Source organism: Syngnathoides biaculeatus, chromosome 16 (genome assembly GCF_019802595.1).
Source record: "Syngnathoides biaculeatus isolate LvHL_M chromosome 16, ASM1980259v1, whole genome shotgun sequence".
NCBI lineage: Eukaryota > Metazoa > Chordata > Actinopteri > Syngnathiformes > Syngnathidae > Syngnathoides > Syngnathoides biaculeatus.
The window spans coordinates 8,331,792-8,354,068 of NC_084655.1; the positions used below are offsets into that span (position 1 = coordinate 8,331,792).

At 41.4% G+C, this 22,277-nt stretch overlaps 1 protein-coding gene across 3 annotated transcripts; it reads left to right on the top strand.

Moving 5' to 3' along the window:
* Positions 1 to 1,483: 1,483 nt before the first annotated feature.
* Positions 1,484 to 20,496, top strand: elac2 (elaC ribonuclease Z 2). 3 transcript variants are annotated; one of them, XM_061846720.1, is made up of 23 exons: positions 1,484 to 2,008; positions 2,087 to 2,137; positions 3,140 to 3,275; positions 3,989 to 4,046; positions 4,127 to 4,195; positions 4,335 to 4,442; positions 4,541 to 4,596; positions 4,673 to 4,731; positions 5,162 to 5,234; positions 5,451 to 5,563; positions 6,775 to 6,873; positions 7,920 to 8,058; positions 8,850 to 8,935; positions 9,566 to 9,687; positions 11,419 to 11,521; positions 11,672 to 11,810; positions 11,891 to 11,929; positions 13,442 to 13,551; positions 16,336 to 16,435; positions 16,575 to 16,695; positions 16,786 to 16,864; positions 18,178 to 18,322; positions 19,272 to 20,496. In XM_061846720.1, the coding sequence occupies exons 1-23, from the start codon at positions 1,692 to 1,694 to the stop codon at positions 19,509 to 19,511; spliced, it is 2,562 nt and encodes an 853-aa protein (XP_061702704.1). In that variant the 5' UTR covers positions 1,484 to 1,691; the 3' UTR covers positions 19,512 to 20,496. The 3 variants fall into 3 exon arrangements, with proteins under 3 accessions (XP_061702704.1, XP_061702705.1, XP_061702706.1); XM_061846721.1 differs by having other exon boundaries at positions 11,428 to 11,521; XM_061846722.1 differs by lacking the exon at positions 18,178 to 18,322 and having other exon boundaries at positions 19,272 to 19,415.
* The last annotated feature ends 1,781 nt before the right edge of the window (positions 20,497 to 22,277 follow it).

Sequence of the window (22,277 nt, forward strand, 5' to 3'; positions counted from 1 at the left end):
TTGATTGCTAACTAGATAACTTGAACCCCCTTGAGGAAATTGGAATATTAATTTAGGTACTCAAGCAGTACAAATCTACGAGTAATAAAAATATGTTAATACTAAGTATTTTGTCGTTGTTAACTCTTTTTTTTAATGAAATGGATGTCGTTTCCGTCTTTTGTTTTAAATCTTTGGTTAAATTTGTCATACATGTGGTAAATAGAGATCAGTAGGTGTACAAAATATACAAAAGACACTGCAATAGAACTATTGATAAGGGCAAAATTGTCATCATTTATATTAGATCTTGGACAAGTTAAAGCCTTTGATAGTGTAGCGCCGGAGAAAAGGAGTCGGAGGCGGAGTGTCGGACACAGAAACAGAACTTGTTTTATTGTTCGACATCACCAAACTACACGCATCACGGCGGGAACTCTGTTAACCTTTTTGCTCCGGAAGCGCAACAACAAAAACAGTCCGTGCGGAACCCCGCACCCCAACTCGAGGTCCCGCGGGTGAATTATGTAAACACCACACAAGCCCCCCCAGAATTCACCCATAGTCAAAATCCTTGTGCCGTGGAGGGATGATGACCCGACCCCGGCGAGTGTGCACTGTAGGGGCCGATGGGGGCGGGGCCGCACTGTCCATTGAGTCACGGGACAAGGGGGGCGGAGAGGTCCACGGTGGGCGTCATGACGAACAAACACAAAATCCGCAGAGCGCAGGTGACGGGGCAGCCGGGCAGCTGGGGTGCCATGTTGCGACGTGGGAACCGGCGCAAACCCTTTTGCGGCCTCCAGCAGGGAGGACCGTTGCCTGGCTGCGGACCAGGGCGCTGTGGCATCCGGGATGAATTCGCCGGGGACCCGCAGTGGCTGGCCGTAGACGAGTTCGGCGGATGAGGACAACAGGTCCTCCTTGGGGGCGCACCTGAGGCCGAGCATGACCCACGGGAGCTTATCCAACCAGTTGCCGTCCGTCAAGCCGGCAATGTGAGGATGGCGGTTGCCATGTTCGTTTCAGTCTCGAAAACGCCGGGACTGACGTCGGGGTCACCAGTGTAGCGCCGGAGAAAAGGAGTCGGAGGCGGAGTGTCGGACACAGAAACAGAACTTGTTTTATTGTTCGACATCACCAAACTACACGCATCACGGCGGGAACTCTGTTAACCTTTTTGCTCCGGAAGCGCAACAACAAAAACAGTCCGTGCGGAACCCCGCACCCCAACTCGAGGTCCCGCGGGTGAATTATGTAAACACCACAATAGTAGTCTTTAATTACTGCAAAGTATTGGTTAATATGCTTTTAAAAAAACAAGGATTTTTTTTTTTTAAATAAAGTACTCTTGAAAATATGAGTTCGTGTATTCCCTGGGATATTTATGTAAGCGAAATACATTCCCCACACAGAATTCTTCCAATTGGACTGCCAAACCAGGCCCCCTCGATTCCCATTGGTCGAGAGGCCAGGACAAAGGTTCAACAGCCATTGGTCGCAGATATAATGGCGTCATCAACAAATGCCGGAAGCCAGGAATGGTGTTTCCTCACGTGCGTGTATCAACGCGCAAACAACAACCCTTGGTGTCTGCTTCTGTCGTCCACCCGGCAACTTTTATTCAGTAAAATTTCCTCAAATGGTGCCTGGAAAATGTTTGACCAAGAGTAGTCCACATGACGACCTTTGATTGACGCGTTTTGAATATTATGAACGTGCTGGGTGCTGTCGCCTTGTGCGTGTCCACCGCTCGTCCGCTGCTCCTCGCCCGGCGTCGTTGTCCTCTTTTCCGGCCTTCCTGGCAGCCGGATCGCTCCATGGCCCACAACAACATAATGGGCGACAATTTGGAGAAGAAAAGGCCAACAAAAGCGCAAGCGAAACCGCTGTTGCGGAGGCTGAAGGGCAAAGAGAGCCGCAGCAAACGCAGCGATGTGCACGGCCCCGCCAATGTGTACGTCCAAGTCGTCGGCGCCGGATGTAGGGACAACGCCGCCTCACTTTACGTATTCTCCGAGTACAACAGGTGAGTGTATGCATGGCTGCGCGCCCGTTTACGATCCCTCGTCATGACGTCCTCACTTATGTCCTGTCGCTTCTGCAGGTATTTGTTCAACTGTGGGGAAGGAACACAGAGACTCATGCATGAACACAAGTAAGTCATACATTTACACTACTCTGTAGTGGATATTATAGGCAGTATAGGCAATAGTGTGTGTGTGCCTGTGTGCTTCACATTTGTGAGGTTCAGTGTTTAAGTCTCCAATATTTAGTTTCATGTGTGCGCTGTCTAAGTGCGTAGCACCAGGTTATGGGCCCTCATCAGGGACGTCAAAATTTCTTGTCTTCAGGACTTGCTTAGAAATACTGATACTTATGCAAAAAACAAAAAAAGGTAAAAGTACTGAAGGCACTCCCTTACATGAAATACATACACCGTATGTAGTGAGATTTTTGTAATCTCCCAATGATTGACATGCATTATCTGGGGGCAACAATAAAACAAAAAAAAAAAAATCAAAACAAGTAGCTTTGATTTTGCAATTGTAAAGCTTCTTTGGGTGTCTTGAAAAAGCACTTTAAAGTCAAACTTATTATTATTATCGTTTGAAAAGATGAGCATTTATTCGTAGTATGGTTCCATCGATTTTCTAAGATGCTTATCCTCACAAGGGTCACGGGAGTGTTGGAGCCGATCCCAGCTAACTTTGGGCAGGAGAAGGGGTACACCCTAGCTGGTTGCCAGCCAATCGCAGGGCACATAGATTCAAACAACCATTCACATTCACACCTACGGGCAATTTACCATCTCCATACTATTTGTAATATTAAAAGTTATTCACAGTATAACATGGTTACATAAAAAGGCTACCTACAGAGGCGCAGTGGTGGCTGAATGAAACTAGTTGAAAATGAGAAAGATCATGTCTGTTTTTAGTTTAAGGTTTTGCACAGTTTCTTTTTGGCAGTTGGAAAATAAATGTTGGAATAATATGTCAATGACGTTCTGATTTTTATACCACATCATTACTCATTTGAAAAATAAGAAATAGAAAGTGCAGATACGAGGTGCAATCGTCTCCGGAGCCGCGAGGTGCTGACCCCTGATCTAGATGTAGTACTCTGAATTCTTGAATGATTCTGACTGTGTTTCCAGGCTGCGAGCATCCCGACTAGACAACATCTTCTTGACCAGGATGAGCTGGGAGAATGTTGGCGGTCTTTCCGGGATGATCCTCACTTTGAAGGACACTGGAGTACCAGACTGCGTCCTCTCGGGACCTCCTCAGCTGGTGAGACCATCAAAACATCACTTGGCAAAAGTATGGTAACACATATAGGTACTGAAGTAAAGAAAAAGTTGCGTTTTTGCCAAAAAAATGTGGACAACTAGAGATTGTATCCAGTTGCATTTGAGTGGCCCAGATAAAGCCCACTGATCTCAAAAAACAGGATGCAGTACAAGATCTGTGTCATCTCTCTCTGCTGTCTCCTCTCTCCCAAGCCGTCGACCAATTTTTTTTTTTTCTTCCTCTTAACGGGACAAGCCCAAAGGAAAAGAAGAAATATCTTACCTCCTGTGGTTGTGAACAAAGACCTTTCTTTCTGTCTCATGAACATGTTTGTTTGCCACTTTCAAACTGCTGCAGTCTACCAACAACAACTGGCGAGGAAGACTTAATGTCGGAATTCTTTTTTACTTACAATAAGTATCAATGGCTGGTATCGGCAGCCTTCACAAGTATCTAATACCTTAAAATAAGGCTGGTATCAGCCTGATAGCTGGCATTGGTACTCGCCCATCCCAAACTTCAAAAACTGAAAAAAAACCATGTTGCGTTTTGGAATAAGATTGGGATACATACAGAAATTGAAATGTGAAATTTGAAATGACCAACACAATTTATTAAGATGGCATTTGATAAACCTGAGGAAAAATGGAGGCATGGATATTACATTTGTTAAGTGTACAAATTTTGCTGACTGATCTTTTTTGTGGTTGAAGGAGAGCTACGTGAAAGCCATCAAAACTTTCTCTGGGCCGCTGGAGAGCATCAAACTTTGTAGGGCTTCTGCTTCCTCTCATCACGACGTCTTTCTATAGTATTTTCTTGTTTTAATTTCGCATCTTTTTCACCATCAGCTGTTCGTCCATACAGTGACCAGACATTCACGGACGACACCATGACCGTTGTGCAAGTTCCACTCTTTGGTGTGTTAGGAAAAAAAATCTTCTTCTGGGTGATGTGAAGATTCTACCATTACTATAACTTTTTTTTGGTCCATCTTTGTCCACTTTTGTCCTCCTCCCCTTCTCTTCTTCCATGCTTCCTCATCTTCTTCGTCCGTAGCATCACCAGGAAACTGCCACTTGGATTCTCCAAGAAGTCAACGTTCCCCAAGTCCGGCCTCCCCCAGGAGAGACGGCAATGGCCCGGGTGATGCCAAAGACCAACCAGGTAACTTATTACACGTCAAACATAATTAAGGTTCCTTCCTGGCAATTTGCATGTTTGTGTGGACATAAAATGTCATCAATATTTTTTTTTTCTTGTAGAAGACAAAATAAATGTAACGAGAGACTCATCACTGGTGGTTGCATTCATTTGCAAAGTAGGACAACTTTTTTCTAGTTATCTTAGCATGCGTGTGTTACCTCTTGAAGTAATGTGAAAGTTTATGTTGTCAGCTTCATCCCAAGAAAGGAAACTTCTTAGTGGCTGAGGCCAAGAAGCTTGGACTTCCTGTGTGAGTAAGGTTATTACCGCCACCAATTAAGTTATGTTTATTATTATTTCTATTATTATTGTTGTTGTTAATTGTAAGTTTGACTTTTTGAAATATCAACCTGGATTTCACTTTTGTATGACAGGATACATTTGTTTATTATTATTGCATTTATTATTATCATTACTACGTATATACAGTAAAACTTCGATTTAATGGCCTGGGGGCGGCGATCATCCGTTACAGACTATTTCTGATAAATTACGGTTAGTTAAAACGAGGTTCCACTTTATTTTTAAGTTTCAACACTGTGTCCTGCTTACTCCGTGTCAGACAATTTTGAGTGTATCATTAATCATTGTGGGACAATGTATGTATGGGTATTGGTGATTGCTAATCAGGTGTCGTTTTTGCTTGTGTAAACAGTAAAACTGTGTTGATTATCCCACAGTGGCACAGCAGCAATCGGCCCACTTATTGCCGCTCTGAAGTGCGGGAAAAGTGTCGTGTATGATGGAAAAGAGGTGTGTGTTTCTAAATGTCATTTTGCCAAATGTGACTCGGTCCACAATATAAAAATCCATATGCTGGAACTATTATTTTGAATACTACTACATAGGGATTTTGATACGGTGGAGAATATACTTGACTCGATAGTTGAAACGGGTACCGATAAGCAAATACTCTGTAATTGGTGTATGGCGATTTTTGAGTGGACTTTTTTAATCACTCTCCTTCAGATCCGACCAGAGCAGGTATGCACACCTACCGATCCGGGACCAGTGTTTATCATTGTGGAGTGTCCATCTGAGGAGTTTATCACACCCCTTTGTAACAGTCAGCACATCTCAAGGTCAGAAAAAGGTCATACACAAGCATACTGAATTAGTGCTGCAAGAGGGTTAAAAAAAACATTTTTTTTTCTCAATAACAGATTTACGGTTTTACTTTTTTCTCATTTGCTCAAAAAAGGCAAATGACAATGACATTACTCCAAACAAATTTCTTTCACCGACCTCTGGAATTTGTTTTGATTCCAAAATACAATTGGCTTTCCTGCATTTTTTTTTTCATCCAGCATTAACTTGGATCAACATCCAGAGCAATAATGTATTTTTTTTCCCCTTAGAATGATCTGAAAAACATCTTGAACAAGTGCTTCCTCTTTGAAAGATTTCCTCATATGTCAAAACATTTCTGTAAAGATTATCATCAAGAAATTAACATTTTATTTTATTCAATTATATACAAATTTTTTATGTAACCCAAGTTCGTATCTCTCTTTGTATATCAAATCCGTTTTGCCTGTTGAAATGCAATTAGTTCCGGGCCACCCAAGAACACTACAAGCCATTTAATACTTAATAATAACACATTATTGTGAAATATAAAAAGAAAAGTTCATGATACACAATGCAATAGGTACTAATTTTATCATTACTATTGTTGCTTTGTGAACAATGAACCTTTGTGATTTTTATTTTTTTAACTTTGTTTAACATTTCTAATTTATCGTAAATTACAGCTGCAAGTAACATAAACAGCTTGACGCAAGAACTCTTATTTGGAGTTATAATCGCGCTCTAAGTACCTGTCGCAAAGTACACACACACATCCACTATTTTGTGACCTACTGTGAAGTTGAGCTCACTTCCTCGTCTTCAATGACGCAAACTTTTTTTTTGTTTTATAAATCCAGGTAAGGCAATTGAGAACAGATTCTTCATTTATAAGGCCAACCTGACAGCAGAGTTAAAATGTGGTTTCAGTTCTCTCAAGTGCTGACTCTGTCCTTCTGGAGCATTTTACTGCAGAGTGCCTTGTGTGACGCAGCAGGTGTCTGATGTTGTAATTGCACGACACAGTGGGTGAAAGACGTAATAATCGGTGACACAATGAATCAGAACATTCTTGCCAACACTTTTCAGCAAACATTATATGGAAGTTGTCATTACATCCTGAAAAAAAATGATATAGAAAATCATACTGACAAATGAACTTGACTTAGGTGATAAAATGGATCAAACATGGAAGGTTCTTTCGTGCTTTTCCTCCTGGCTGCAGATACCACAGCGGGGGGGCGGAAGATGCTCCTGGACTGGTTGTGCATATAACTCCGGAGGCTCTTCTGAAAACGGATCGGTACCAAGATTGGATGAAAAGGTTTGCTCTCTCCTCGAACACTTGGTCTTCTCCATCCATCCATTTTCTTAGCCGCTTATCCTCACAAGGGTCGCGGGGAGTGATGGCGCCTATCCCAGCTGTCAACCATGACAGGGTACACCATGAACTGGTTGCTAGCCAATTGAAGGGCTCAAGGAGACATAGAACAGTCACACTCACAATCACACCTATGGGCAATTTAGAGTCTCCAATTAATGTTGCATGTTCAGATAAACCTGTCTGGAGCTCCCCCAAGTAAGACCAACCTCAATGTGTGCATGTGGTTGCACGCTCACTACTTCTGATGTGTGGGTGTGGTTGTGGCTCGGTCTGCTCACTGCTAATCCACGTCGAGAACAGACTTTTGCTGCCGGACCAACCTATCTCCTTCCTGGCTACATCCAGCTATAGGATAATATCTACATTTTATAAATCCATGTACCCATTTTCTGTAACATGCCAAATTGTTTATCCATCCATCCATGTCCTTAGGCAATTATCCTCAAGGGTTGCGGGGAGTGCTGGAGCCTATCTTAGCTGTCAACTGGCAGGGGGCGGTGGACACCCTGAACTGGTTGCCAGCCAATCGCAGGGCACATGGAGACAAACAGCCGCACTCACAATCACACCTAGGGGTAATTTAGAGTGTCCAATTAATGTTACATGGTTTTGGGATGTGGTAGGAAACCGGAGTGCCTGGATAAAACCCATGCAGGCACGGGGAGAACATGCAAACTCCACACAGGGCAGGCCGGGATCAAACTCGGGACCTCAGAACTATGAGGCCAATGCTTTCCCATTGCTCCACCGTGCCGCGACACTTGGTCTTCTTTGCCACATTATTATACGCTTTTTCAGCAATACAGTCCACCATATAAAAATTGTTTCTAGAGTAAGGAATAATGAATGATTTCGAATGCTGTAGCTGCAACCAAAATCGTTCGCTCATTCCCTGCTCCCCAATCACTACAGAGATTTTTAGTGGACTTTATGGGGAACTATCTTGGTCTAATTTATCAAAAGCCAATTGACAAATTATTTCACAGGTTCCCAGCCAGCACTGAGCACCTGATCCTCAATGAGCACGCTGGTTCCGCCCACAACGTCCGCAGCCACAGGCTCCAAGCGCAGCTCAACCAGATCCACCCTGACATCTTCCCGAACCTCCAGACCTACAAGCCAAATGTAACTTTGATTCACCCTATGGGTTCTGTGCTGGAAAGTTGTGTCCATCTGGTATCCAGTATTATAGCTGTGTTTGTACAAATGTAATGAAAGTTACCTAAGGTGTGGATTACTGTCATTACCAACTTCAGTGGTTTAAATATATCTATATATATAACATTATATATATATAACATTATATTGTTTACATCAAATTTTCTATTTGGCCTGTTTAAACCCATGAAAACGAATTTTTTTTAAATGCCTGATTCAACCCTACTACTTCTATTTGGGTAAAATGGGTTTTCAACACTTAAAAATGTTGACAAGGGAGCAATTTCTTCATTTAATAGCTGTTGGGGATAATAAATGGTAAGATTTTGATTTTAACAAGTGGCTATACCTTCTGCTGACCATGGAGAATTATGTTTTAATTTGACGAATGGAAGTACCCCGGAAGCTGCTACTCTTGCTACTCTTACCAATATCAGATAAAAAGATGTTACTTCGAATGTATTTAAAAAATAATTTTTTAATTGTCTGTCAGCCCCTCATCCAATAAAACTGGAGTTGGAAACAAAACATTCCAAAAAGAGAGATTCTATACTTGTGACATGAACTTATGTCAGTGCAAAACTTTATGCAGATAAATAAAAATAAGTAAAAAAAATAAAGAAAACTTAAAATCGAATTATCTATACATGGCCAAAAATGTCCACGACAAAGCAGAAAATTCACCAAAATGAAATAAGGTCTCCTTAATAACCAAGATAATTATTTTTGTGGTTAAAAGTTTATTGTTGTGGTGACAGGATCCTCAAGCGTGTTTGAACATGTCTGTGGTGAGAGCTGAGTGTCTCCTCAAATTTCAGCTGCGACCAGTCATCGAGTGGCAAAGGTTAGTCAGTGTATTGTTTACCTTAGATGAACAGCCATCTTTTTTTGCCCCTTTCACAGTATACAAAGCCACAAATCATTTTTACTGTGTGAAGGGTACCAAATCGGAATGGCGCATTGGTGTGCAAATTTTAACGTTTGCTACCTGCGTCAAAGCTTTCTTTATACTATATTGCCATCCGTGTGAAAACTACCATCACTAAATGAGGCGTGGAAGTCGACCCACAAATTTCTCACATTTAAGTTAGTGTAGTATCAGAGGGGGGTCAGCTACTTTATGTGAATGGGAATAGCAGAATGTAGGGAAAGGCAACCATTCTACTGAGTTCTGTGTGAAAGTTACAGGGGAATAAATGGACATTTTCTCTTTTGTGGAATCTCTGTACCCCGTTTCACTCTGCCCCATAGTAGAGAGATTTTGCCGGTGATGCAGTTCTGTGTGAAAGGTACCCTGGTGAAAAGCCGTAACAGGGGCTTGAATAGTGTACTGTCAGGACAAGGGCAGACAGACACGGTGATGTTCTACTTCGCCGGGTCCTGTGTGAAATTTGAAGGCAAATTGATCGGATCTTTTTTTTTCCCCAGGAGTATCTCTAAGTAAAATTCTCTTTTTTATGTATCATCTATTTAGAGATGCCATCCCCCCCTGCATCCATGAGGAGTTTGTCAAAGAGGCATTGGACGTCCCCAACTTTTTGCAGGAAGTCGGCAAATGTCAGCAGCTACGTTCCAGCCGCAGTGTAGCGCCTGCTGGTGAGTTCAAATCAAATATGAAAACTTGTCCATTGAATTCCCTAGATCACAGTTAATCTTTTGTGCCCACACTATATCTTGGATTTTTGGGTTTCTTATTTTGTTTGTGTTTAGTTTTTTACAATGTACAGCCTAGTCAGAATCTAGTTGCATGCCTTCATTGTTGTACCTCTTTGTCATCTGTGTGAAGGTTACAGTTGTAAAAAGGTTTAGAATGAATTTAACATCTATATTATCTTCTGCAAGACTATCTGTAGCATTTTGAGTTATATGTTAGTATTACGCTAGAAGACTTTTGGAACAAGAAATGATGGGGCTTGGCTGAACCCTTCAATCTTTAATTCTATACAATATTTGTCCCATGTTTTCTTTACTAAGTTTAAAGTGCCACTGACACCTAAAACATAAAAATTTAGTATGTCAACCAAAAAAAAAAAAAATCAGCCGAAATGGACTCACCCATTTGTTCACAGCACGTCAGAAATGTTGCCGTATATCAATTTTTTTTTTTCATCTCTTGCTCTGGAAAATCTCGAGGGTTTTGTGTTGAACAAGAACTAGGAAATTAGTTTTTTTGCAGACGACTTCAGTGGCGGGGTCGAGTTTTTATTCCTGTTACACCAGTGAGAAATTAGCTCTTTTTTTCTGCATGTTAGCCCAAATGCCAGCCCGTTGTATTGCTGGATTTTGCTCGAACACTCGGGAGGATGGATTCACTCTTCACTTGTTTCCAAAAGACCCGGTTCGTCGTGAAAAATGGATTGCACAAATCCTAAGCACAAGAGCTTTGTAGGTTCTGAATGACAGCTATTAAGAGCTATTAAATAAAATAAAATTAAAGAGGGCTGGGGGACTAATTTTTCTCGCTGTTTATTATATATGTTGCATGTGAATTTTGAATAAATCCAGCAAAACATAACAAAGCACTTGTATTGCGTTTAAGAGAATTTAATCACAGACAATACAATACAATAACAAATAGTAGTGCAAAGACAGTTTAGTAGTGTGTAACACAAGCCAACTAGCCAAACGACGTATAGTCACCAATCTCGAACGAATCTTCCTAATCTATCTGGGAAGTCAGTGTGATGTCCGTGTACTTCTGTACTTGTCCAAAAGCAGCAGTATTAATAAAAAGCTCCTGTGAAAGCCATCCTCATCCTTATAGAACATTCTAGAAATCCACATCCAACGACGTAATGGAGTCCTCTTAGAATGTGTCAATGTGTTGATGCGCACGGCGCACCGGTAGCGGTAGCGTTTCCCCCAACCCTGAGGTGGGTGGGTGGATCTGGCGTCAAAAAGATTGCTCTCGTTCATCTGCCATTTGCATCCGGCACAGCGTGTTTTCAATGTGAGGGATCCAGTGTGATGTCTGGACATGACATCACAGACAATATGGCCGCCACTGGGATGTTGAGTCATACTTTTGCGATTTTTCGCTTTAATAAAACATTCCCAGCTCACTTTTTCCGACTTGTATTATCATCAAAGTGATAAATATTATATGGAGTTTTGATAAGAGCAGCTATTTTAAAATGTATATTTTGGTGTCAGTGGCACTTTAAATGTTTATAGTGTTTCAGAGAAGTCAAACTTGAAAAGATGTCTCTCTATGTCATGCTTTTTCACCGACGGGAGGTGGATCTGAAGCATCTCACTAATACAGATAAACTTTGTATTATTGTGTAAAAATGATTTTTCTGTTTTTTTCATTTAATTATTTGGGAGATGGTGCAGGACAAGTAGAGTATCCAGAGTTTGTTTTCCTTGGAACTGGATCGGCTTTGCCCATGAAGATCCGAAACGTCAGCAGCACTTTAGTTAACATCAGGTTGGTAGGAACTAACGCACAACCTATTTAAAAAAAAAAAAAAAAAAAAAAAAAAGAAAGAAAGCTTTGTCAGAATGCAAGTGTTTTAATTTTGGTTTGAAGTCGAGCATGTCATGAGTCATTTTATTAAGTGTTTTGTTTTCTGCTTAGCCCAGGCCGTTCACTGTTGTTTGACTGTGGCGAAGGGACCTTCGGCCAGCTGTGCAGACACTACGGCAATGACGTAGATGAGGTTCTGTCCAACATCTCAGCCGTGTTTGTGTCCCACATGCATGCCGACCATCACACGGTGAGGCAGCTTCATCGCACGTCACAGAGAATTAAGGAAAAAGGTTTTTGTGAGCAACTTTTTTCTTCTCTTCTTGTCAGGGTTTGGTCCAGCTGCTCTACCAAAGACAACGTGCCCTGGTACATACAAAATATATAAACAGTGTTACTTTTCACAACCATATTACCTGGTTGGACAAATTTATGGAATATACAAAGCTATGGGTGATTTATAAAATGATGTTCATGCAGTAACTGATGGCAAACCACTAGTTTTTTGTGAAAATTCTCAAGTCAACAGTGTATAGAGCTCGTGTACATGACATCACCATTTTAACGGCGCCATATTGCCGGTCAAACAGAGCTCCTCGACATTGTGGGAGACACTGAACCGGAGGAGAATATTTACAATACCCGAGACCTGTTGGGCTGTTGGCTGTAACAACAGACGAGACAGATATTCAAAGAGATCATTCAATGCAATACCAGCTGAAAAGAGCAGAAAATATTGATGGATTTCGGCAATTAAACATGATGGATGGTGCCCAACTAAAATACACACGCCTGTATAGTGATCGCTTCATTTTAGATAGGAATTAGTTTTATTTTTAATGACAAGTTGGCTCATTTTAGAATAATGCATGTTAAAAAAAAAAAAACTTTCACAGAGGTCACATGTGGCCGCAATCGCTTCCATGTACGTTCCATGGAGACAACTCCATCCTCTTTTTTTTATTTTTTTTTAAATCATAGTTAATGAATGAGAGTTTGTGTAAAACCAGGGGTCATTTATTTAAACATCGGTATTTGTGTTGAATACTAGCGGAAAAGATCGATGGATTCTGGCAAAGGTCAACTTGTCGCCAAACACACTTCTCCATTCACGAGCCGTCAATCATCCTCTTTTTTTCAATCATACTTAATGAATGTGAGCTTGTGTAAAACCAGGGATAATTTATTTAAATATTGGTATTTGTATTGAATACTAGCTGAAAAGATTGATGGATTGCGGCAAAGGTTAACGTGTCGCCGAACACACTTCCGTGTTTACAAGCCGTCAAAACGGTGACTATGTGGGATTTATTCCTGATGAGAACAGATCCAGCAACAAAGTATTCATATGCATCCAGTCCAATTTCTTATCAGCGAAAACATCGACTTTGGCATTAAATACGGGTCCTCTATGCTGAGTTTATCAAATTTTTCCACATACCGTCGTTTATTTTCACCTTCTAAATGTCTGACGGTATCAGACAAGACTACAAGGGATACTTCCATGTCATCTCCAACCGACTTACCATTGAGCAATGCTTAGCTTGATCGGCAATATGTCGATGTAAAAAAATTTCACTTGGTTTTATCACGTAGGTGCACGAGCTCTATTTGCACCAAGATGGTAGAAAGGCACTGCTGTTGTATAAATGAAGCTCCTAAATTCACTTCAATGGAATTGCTTGATATTTAGACATCATAAGACAGTGTCAAATGAATGCTTTTATTGCTTTGGCACCCTCTTGTTATACATTAATTTATATCGTCATTCACATCACCGTGTGACGACAGGTCTAGTATTTAAAAGCTACTTTTAAAGGCTACATCTGCAGCCTCATTTGGATATTGCACTGATGTGATAGCGTCCCATGTGTGTCTCAGGCAACTTTAAAGAAGGCGTGGAATCCCATGTTCCTTCTGGCCCCCTGGGACATGATGAGCTGGCTGAGGCAGTATCACGACGGCTGCGAGGAGATCCTCCATCACATCAAGTATGACAGTTTCCTCTTGACTTTTTAAGCATGACATCACATGTGCTTCCAGGCAGTGGAAGATGTTTCTTTCCACTAATAAACCAGAATCATCTTTATTCGCCAAGTAAGTCAGAAACGTACAAGCAATTTGTCTCTGGTAGTTGGAGCCACTCGAGTACGACATACACGATGAAAACAGACTGAGTCTATTGAGACATAAAGACATTGCAGTAACAGTCACAGAGCAACAAAGGCTGTTGGTAGTGTGGCAGTGATGGAACTTTTTTTTTTTTTTTTTTTTTTTGACAATGGTGGAAAGCGTGCAGAATCCTCTAGAATTTAGAGCCGTTAAGAGTGCCTAACAGACCAATAGACCAGTGCAATGACCATTGTGCAATGGGCACCAGGACTTCAAGGAATGTATGCAGTTTAAAGTGGGATTGTCATCCCTGTAGATATTGTAATGACAAATACATATAACAGTATTCACTTCAATGTCTATACGAAAAAATAAATGTGAACAGATTGTGCGTCATCCATGCGCAAAGTTGCGCAATTGAGTGTCCCTCGACATCCAAGTGGTCGCCATATTAGTCGCGTCCTCTGTCCTTGACGTCATCGTCACTTCCGCCGTTGAAAACGCGCAGTGCCTGCTACTATGGAAGCCAAAAAACAGATATTCGGATTATTCCAATGCCCCTTCTGACACCGAAGCTCTTTTCAAAAAGGACAACACCACACAACTGAGTGAAGTTACCGGGGCAATATTACACTATTGTTTCGAGCCCTCAGGTTAATATTACACTATTGTTTCGAGCCATATTCAGATGATATGCGATCACAGCTAAACTGCATCCCCGTCTGATCCATTTCCGCGGCGGAGATGAGCCATCGCGGCTCATCGCAGCCGAGCGGTGCTGCTTTAGGGAGGGGCTCACAGACGCCGCAGTACTGAGCAACACAGTCGAGCCAGGGCGCTTTATGCGCGCACGAGATTGAGTAATGCATTCTCGGCTGGGTTCTTCAGAACCCTGTCGCAAAGCCCGACGCGCAGCCTTCGCAGAAGCTGTGACCGCCAAACGCGGCGCCTCAGCCGGTGTGGCTGATTTTTCTACACCGTGGTGGCATATAAGGAGGAGGTTAGCTGAGCCATGCTACTTTTAGGGTTATGTTCAAAGCCACCACAGTCCGCGATGAACATTATCGAGACGAGGCTGAGTGAGACATTTTTGGCTGGGCGACGCGCACATCAACACATTTCATACGCGGATCTTTTGTTATGTTATGAGAGAGACCGATTACGTGGTCCGCCCCAAACTCTAATTTTTTTTTTTTTACGTAGCTGTACAGACTGTTATTTGGAACTCACGAAGCTCTCGTCCTCAGCACCCGTGCAATCCATTTTTCACAACGAACAGGGTCTCTTTCAAACTTATGAAGGGTAATTCCATTCTCCCGAGTGTTCAAGCAATGTCCATCAATGCAATGAGCCGGCATTTTAGCTAACACGAAGGAACAAGCTACCTTCCAGGAGGTAAAACTCATGGAAACAAACGAGTCCACTAGGGGGCGCCGCTGTCCTTCACGTCACTTTCTGCTTCTTCTCGAAAACAAATCCCTGAGGATTTTCATGGCGGGAGTTACAAAAAGCAGTATACGTCAAAATCATGTTTTGTGGTGAAAAATCACATGGGACCATATTGGCTGTGGGTTTTTAATTAATAATATACCAAAAATCATCCATTTCATGACACGTCCACTTTAAACTCATTAGTCATGTGATAATCTCGGAAAATATCGGTCGTGCACGTATTTCAGTGCATGAGGTAAATTGCTTGAAAGGGAAATGGATTATTAAGAGACTTGCTATGATTGAAAACTCCAAGTCATTTTCCAAGTTGGAAACTTTTGATAGGAAAATCAGTAATTTATGTAAAGCCAGGGGTGCTCAATGCATCGATCGTAAGGCAGTCTTAGTCGATCGTGGGATGGCGTGCCAAAATAAATAAATTTTCCCTCTGAACTGCGCGCGTGTGCAATTATTCACTGCTGATGCAGGCTCTTCGCAGATATTCTGCATTGCGCCCAAAAAAAAAAAAAATCCAATGCAAATTGAAAGTATAATATACAGCTATTTAGTTTGTGGCATTTTGCAATGTGATTCAATGAGTGAGGAATGACTGGTTGTTACAACCAATAGCAGAAGAAGCCACTTTAGGCAGCGCATAGAACTTTCTCTAACAACGACGACCGCTGCTCCACCACACTTTTTCCTAGTTTACCTTACACCTGCCCCCCAACCCCGCTCTTAAAGACGTACACTCATAATTACAAATGTTACAGTACTTACGCAGCCCATCAATGTGTTTTATAATGACAGCGTCCGCCACCGCTGCTGTAGTTCGCAACACAGTCTGGGCAATGTAGACCAAAGACGAGCTAGTCATGCTGCTTATGTTTACTTTTGATATTAATGGAGAAAGTTAAAGAAGAAATGTTGTTTTAAGATGCAATCACTGTCGGAGTATGTGAATAATCGAAGAAAAAGTGGTTAAACTGGACGAGATTTTCTCTAAGGTTATTTCCTATTTATTTTTATTGTTGTTTTCTCTCGCAGGTTAATGGAAAAACACGCAAAACATTTTGGGTTTATCTGGTGGCCCAACCCCAAACTAAAGTTCTTGTAATGGTTTCATTTCTGGTCATCATTGTCCATCACATTCGGCCACCCGGAAGTACTTTGATCCCTTCATTTTACAAACCTTAGAAAAAGCTTTGTTTTTCTCTTGTTGCCTTTTTCAGCTTCATCCCAAACGACGTCCTGCGCCACAAAGCCGAAGCTCCCAAGCCGAGGACGCAGGCGTTTATCAGAGCACTACTGAAGAACAACGGCTTGGAAAAGGTATCGACTCCATTAACATTCTCCACACATTTTTGGACTGGCTTTCATAACTGCTCCTCTATTTTATCTGCAGTTTAAAAAAAGTCACATGCCACTTCTGGAATATTCCTTAATGTAGTTGTTGTTTTTGTGTTGTCAGTTCCAGACATGCACTGTGCGTCACTGTAAGAACGCCTTCGCCTGCAGCCTGACTCACACGTTGGGCTGGAAGGTGGTCTTCTCTGGAGACACGATGCCCTGTGACGCCCTGGTGCACATGGGTGAGTCAGTCGCATCACTAATAAAAAAAAAAAAAAATCCCTGTGGACCCCTGCTTCATGCTCACCACTATTTTCTTTTTCCCCCTCCAGGGAAGGAAGCCACACTGCTGATCCACGAGGCCACGCTTGAGGACGGCTTGGAGGAGGAAGCGATGGACAAACGGCACAGGTCAGGACAAGCTTGACAGGATCAAAAATCAACAGGGGTTTTTCACAATTTGAATTTTTATGGAGTGGACCTTAGTTCCTAAAATGTCCATAAAAACAAACTCTTATGGCATGATTAGGAAGTAGGGACTGAGTTAATCATTCCAAATGGAATCATTCACTTTTTCCCCGAGTCCCAAATTACTACATTTCTTTATTTATATTGATTACAAAATTAATCTGAGGTGGGTAAAATTACCAAATATTTTACTCCAATATGAGTGCTGCTAGTTTAGAATATGACTGGGGAAAGTAAAAAATTAGTCCTCCACAAGGTCCAAGGTGGGACACAGTTACTAGTTTGTCATTAGCTGGTGGAATTGGAAGTTTGTCACCGATCTGCTGCATGTACTCTGGTACGATGACTCGGGATGTACCAGCTTTTTCCGTTTCGACACGATACTAATGTTGCAGCCTTGTGTATTGGCTGATACCGGTATTGAGCTAATAAGATATCAGCATGAATGATTCAAACCTTTACTTATTGTATAGTGTGATATGTTCGAAATGGCTTTAAGTCTTATTCAAAAAAAGAACAGTAGTCAACAACAGTAGGGATGAGGAAAAACAGATCATTTGTTATTAACCAATGTGTTACATAGTTAAACATAAAAATAGACTACATTTGAATAATATAAGAATGAAATTAGAAAATCTTGAAAAATAACTGCAATGAAACTGTTAATATAATTAAATTGTAACATAACTACAGTTTAACACGAGCATATTCGGAATTTGAATAATTAAATACAATTATTAATAAAGTTGTGAAATATAGTCTCAGTAGATCCCAAAAATACAGGGCCGACAATTGATCTCCAAAGTAATAGTTCAAGTTTATTTTATATTGTCAATGTATGGTAGGAACAACATTTGCTTTCTCCACATGTAGCAATACACTTTTGAACTTTATGCGTCTGGGATATCGTTTTATCAACAATGACGTGGGAGATTGGAAAAATGTAGTTTGCTTGTGTGTGCATTGGTGTGAGTGCTGTTCCAGCTGTGTATGTCTTGACTGCTGAGTTGGTGTGTGGTGCATGCAATGAAATAAACCCTGTAACATAAAGAAAGTAGAAGAACAGTCACAGTCATATTGTTACTACAGCTATTTTTTTCTACAGTTTGAAGATGTCATGCCTGAGTATTGTTGTATATGTGACCATAGTATACCAGCTCTGTATTCGATGCTAATTTATGTTAGTTTGCAACAGTGCTTTTTTTTTGGTCATTGACATTGCGCAATTCCCCCCCCCCCCACCCCCACTCTAACAGCACAACTTCGCAAGCAATTGACATAGGCATGAGGATGCAGGCGGAGTTCATCATGCTGAATCACTTCAGCCAGCGCTATGCCAAGATCCCGCTCTTCAGTGAGGACTTCACTGAGCGAGTTGGCATCTCCTTTGACCACATGAGGGTGAGCTGACTGGTCATGGTATTTTTCTGAAAGATGATAGAGTGCTTCTCAGGTTATCTCCTCGTCTTTGTTGGACTTTGCTCGTTGTGGCATTGTCTCCCGTCTAGTCCTGTCTTGAAAGCCGTTTTCAAGTGAGTTTTAAAATTGAGTATGAACTCTGGGTTTAGCAATTTCAAAGTTGAAGAGCAGAGCGGGCGGAGGCTCTGGACCCAATGGTGGATTAGATGGGTTGGAGGGACAAAGAGCCTGATGGATGATGCAGACCTGAGAGTCAGAGTGGGATTGTTGAGGTGAAAGAGATCAGAGCGATGGATATAAAAGAGCGAGGTATTGTATGCGTAGAAATAATTTTCTTGTCGACATTTTGGTGCATCACTGATGAAGAGGGTGGAGTAGGAGTGTTTGCCAGCCATGGATTTGGAACCAATGAGGACAATCTTAGTTTTATCACTGTTGAGTTTGAGAAAAGAAAACCGGGATTTGATTTCGTCGGGACGGCCATGGATGGATGATTGTCTGAAGTTGGAGGTGTGTTTGGATGAAGGGTTTGGAAGGGTGTCTCTAATAGTTCGAGTGGATGTGGGTGGAAAAGAAATTAATTATGAACAGAATGGGACCAAGGACTGAGCCCAGGGGAACATCACAGGAGAGGGAAGGTGGATGGGGACGAAAAAGTGTTCTGCTGAATTTGCAGTTTAGGGGTATGTCAAGATGTTGAAGGCAGTGCTCGTGTCTGGGAAGGTGAGGATGGATAGTTGGGAATCCGCTGCTGTAAGGAGGTCATTAGGATAGAAAAGAGTATAATTTGCTTGACTGTGCTCGTAACTCAAAATACTTGTCTCTCAAATCATCTTATTGAAATGTTCAACTGTCATAGTTATAGGTCTGGAATCTAAACAGGGTTTTACTGTAGTAAGAATAATGCAGACGTCCTTCTTATGTCTTTCAGGTTTGTCTGAGGGACTTGAAGATCCTCCCGGGTCTGATCCCAGCACTCAAAACGCTCTTCGCCGAGGAGCTGGAGGAGATGGAGGAGAGGCGAGAGCGACGGGAGCTCAAGCAGCAGAAATTGGCAACCACCTCTGATGGCAACGCAGAGCTGATAGATGGCGATTCCAGCCGATGCGCCAAACGGGAGCAAGTGGATGATGCCTCGGCCCTCCACACCAAGAGACTGAAGAGCAGCTGATGACATTCAGTCCACATATCTGCTTCTAGAAAAAGACTTTGAATTACAGTGAACCCTCGCAATTTGCAGTGGCAAAGGACCGAACGAGCCCTGCCCCCAAAAATAGATGTACCTCGTGAAAATATTTAGAATTGCTAATAGGTGCCACATGATGATCAATGAAGGAAACACCTTAACTCACTTCTACATAGTTCTTTGAGACCAAGACAGTGGCAAAGAATTATGTTTGAGACCTCTGAACGCTCCTATAGCTATCCATAGCTCCTTCACACCAAATTGCTACAAGATGGTAGAAAGTCGTGACATATTTCTAAATATTCCTCAAGTCACTTCAATATGGGTCCTTGACACAAAAATGCCTATAAAATGGTTCCAAAGTACAGCTTTTGTCTTCTTCAACTGAGTTCTATATAGTTCATTGACACCAGATGTTGAAACTCATTTCGACATACGTTCCTTGATACCAAGAGGCCGCCAAAGCACAATATTAGTCTAAATGAGAATCAACTTAATGCATGTAGTATGTTGACACCAAGAAGGCACCAGATGGCGCCAAACCACGATTTAATCTACTCAACTGATTTCACTTGACTCAAAGATGGCACCAAAGTTGTGCTTTTATTTCTTGAGACCAAGTACAAAAACAATGAATGGTGAGTTTCTAACAGATGATAGGTCCACTCAAAATTAGGCAAGTTGGAGAAATACTGTAAAATACTACACTGCAAATATGCAGGGTTCACTGTATTTCATCTATACCGAAAACCTCGTTTGTTTTTTTTTTAATCTCAATGCAGTGGATTTGTTTGCTTGTCTTTAACCCACACCTTCTGGAAAAGCTTTGTTGATGATTATTTTTTTTTTTAAATCTTTGAATGAATGACATATTCTTAGTTTATTTATGTTTAATAGTTTTACCCTGTGCAATGGGAACATCTGGGGAAAACTAAAAAAAATGATGACTTAACATGACATTTTTTCAGTCTTTGCAGTCCCATTATTGGCCACATCCATGTTCTTCCAGGTTAACTTGAAATGAGAGATTTCAAGTTGCTGCAAATAAGCAAGTAGTTTGTCAGTTACTTATGTAGTCTGTCTGGTGAGTTTTTCAACAGTTTTAATTATGTTCACTTCTTTTAGACAAAAGCCTCGGTCCAAAATGACTTGAAACAGCACCAATGCAACAACAATGTGGACAGGACAGACTGAAATACAGCTAATTATTAATTTACTGTTCTTTTAGTTAATTCAGTCATCTACATTTGAATGGGTTCAAATTGATCCCAAAGCTAATAGGAGGTTTGAATTAACGGAAGCGGGGTCACGCAGTCAAGCTGGAACTAAAACACAAATACTCTGTTTATTGCTTTGTTTGTCACCCATGAATGGGAAACGCTAAGAATGAAGAGCAAAGTGCACTGAACGCTTTCAAGTCATTATTCATTTCAAAACAATCATGTAAATGAATTGTTAAACACAAACACTGGCTACTTGTACATTTATTGTGTGTTTAATTGTAGTGATGCTTTAATAGCCTCCACTCAAAACAATACAATTATTGCAAATGATTTGTCTCATTGTTGGGAAGTAAAGTATGGTGGTGTCCCTTATTTGGCAGTGTGTTAACAACATACGTTAAGCACGTCCATGTCCTATTTGTCATGTATTTTAGGTGTGCAATTTGGAGTCTTATGTGTAAAATGTGCAACATGAAGTTTAAAATTATAAGTGTGAATGTTTAAATTGTAATAAGTCGTAAAATGGGATGTGTGTGGCAAAACATCGGTAGATTAGCTATACAACGTACAGTGAGGAAAATAAGTGGTAACACTCTCTAAGGTCTGCCTAGGAATTTTTCTGGAAATCACAATGTCTGATTTTTTTATTTAATCATTTGATACTGCTGCAAATAAGTATTTGAACACCTGCCAATCTAAACATGTTGGCCTTCAAAGACCTGATAGTCTCCCTCTAAGAAGTCAAACTAAATTCCACCTATTCTTAATTAGAAGCACCTGTGTGAGGTCGTTAGCTGCATCAAGACACCTGTCCACCCCAAACAATCAGAAAGACTCCAGCTACGAACATGGCTAAGACCAAAGAACTGTCCAAAGACACCAGAGACAAAATTTTAGACCTCCACAAGGCTGGAAAGGGCTACGGAGAAATTGCCAAGCAGCATGGTGGAAAAAAAAACATCAACTGTTGGAGGAATTATTAGAAAATCAAAGAAGCTAAACATGGCTCCCAAGCTCCCTTGAACTGGGGCTCCAAGCAACATCTCACCTTGTGGCATATAAATGATTCTATGAAAGGCGAGAAATCACCTCAGGACTGCATGGGAGGAGCTGGTCAGTAACCTGAAGAGAGCTACCACTACTGTTTCCACGGTTACTGTGGATAATACACTAAGATGTCATGGTTTAAAATCATGCATGGGACAGAATGTTTCCCTGCTTAAATCAGCACACGTCCAGACCTGCCTTAAGTTTGCCCATGACCATTTGGATGATCCACAGGAGTCATGGGTGAATGTTAAGTTGTCAACATTGAAGCTTTTGGTGTTAATTCCACTCCCTATGTTTGGAGGCTGAAGAAGAAGGAATACCATCCCTACTGTGAAGCATGGGGCTGGAAGCATCATGCGGTGGGGGTGTTTTTCCTGCGCATGGGGCAGGATGACTGAACTGTATTAAGGAGAGGATGACCAGGACCGTGCATTGCGAGATTTTGGGGAGCAACTTCCTTCACCCTGTTTGAGGATTG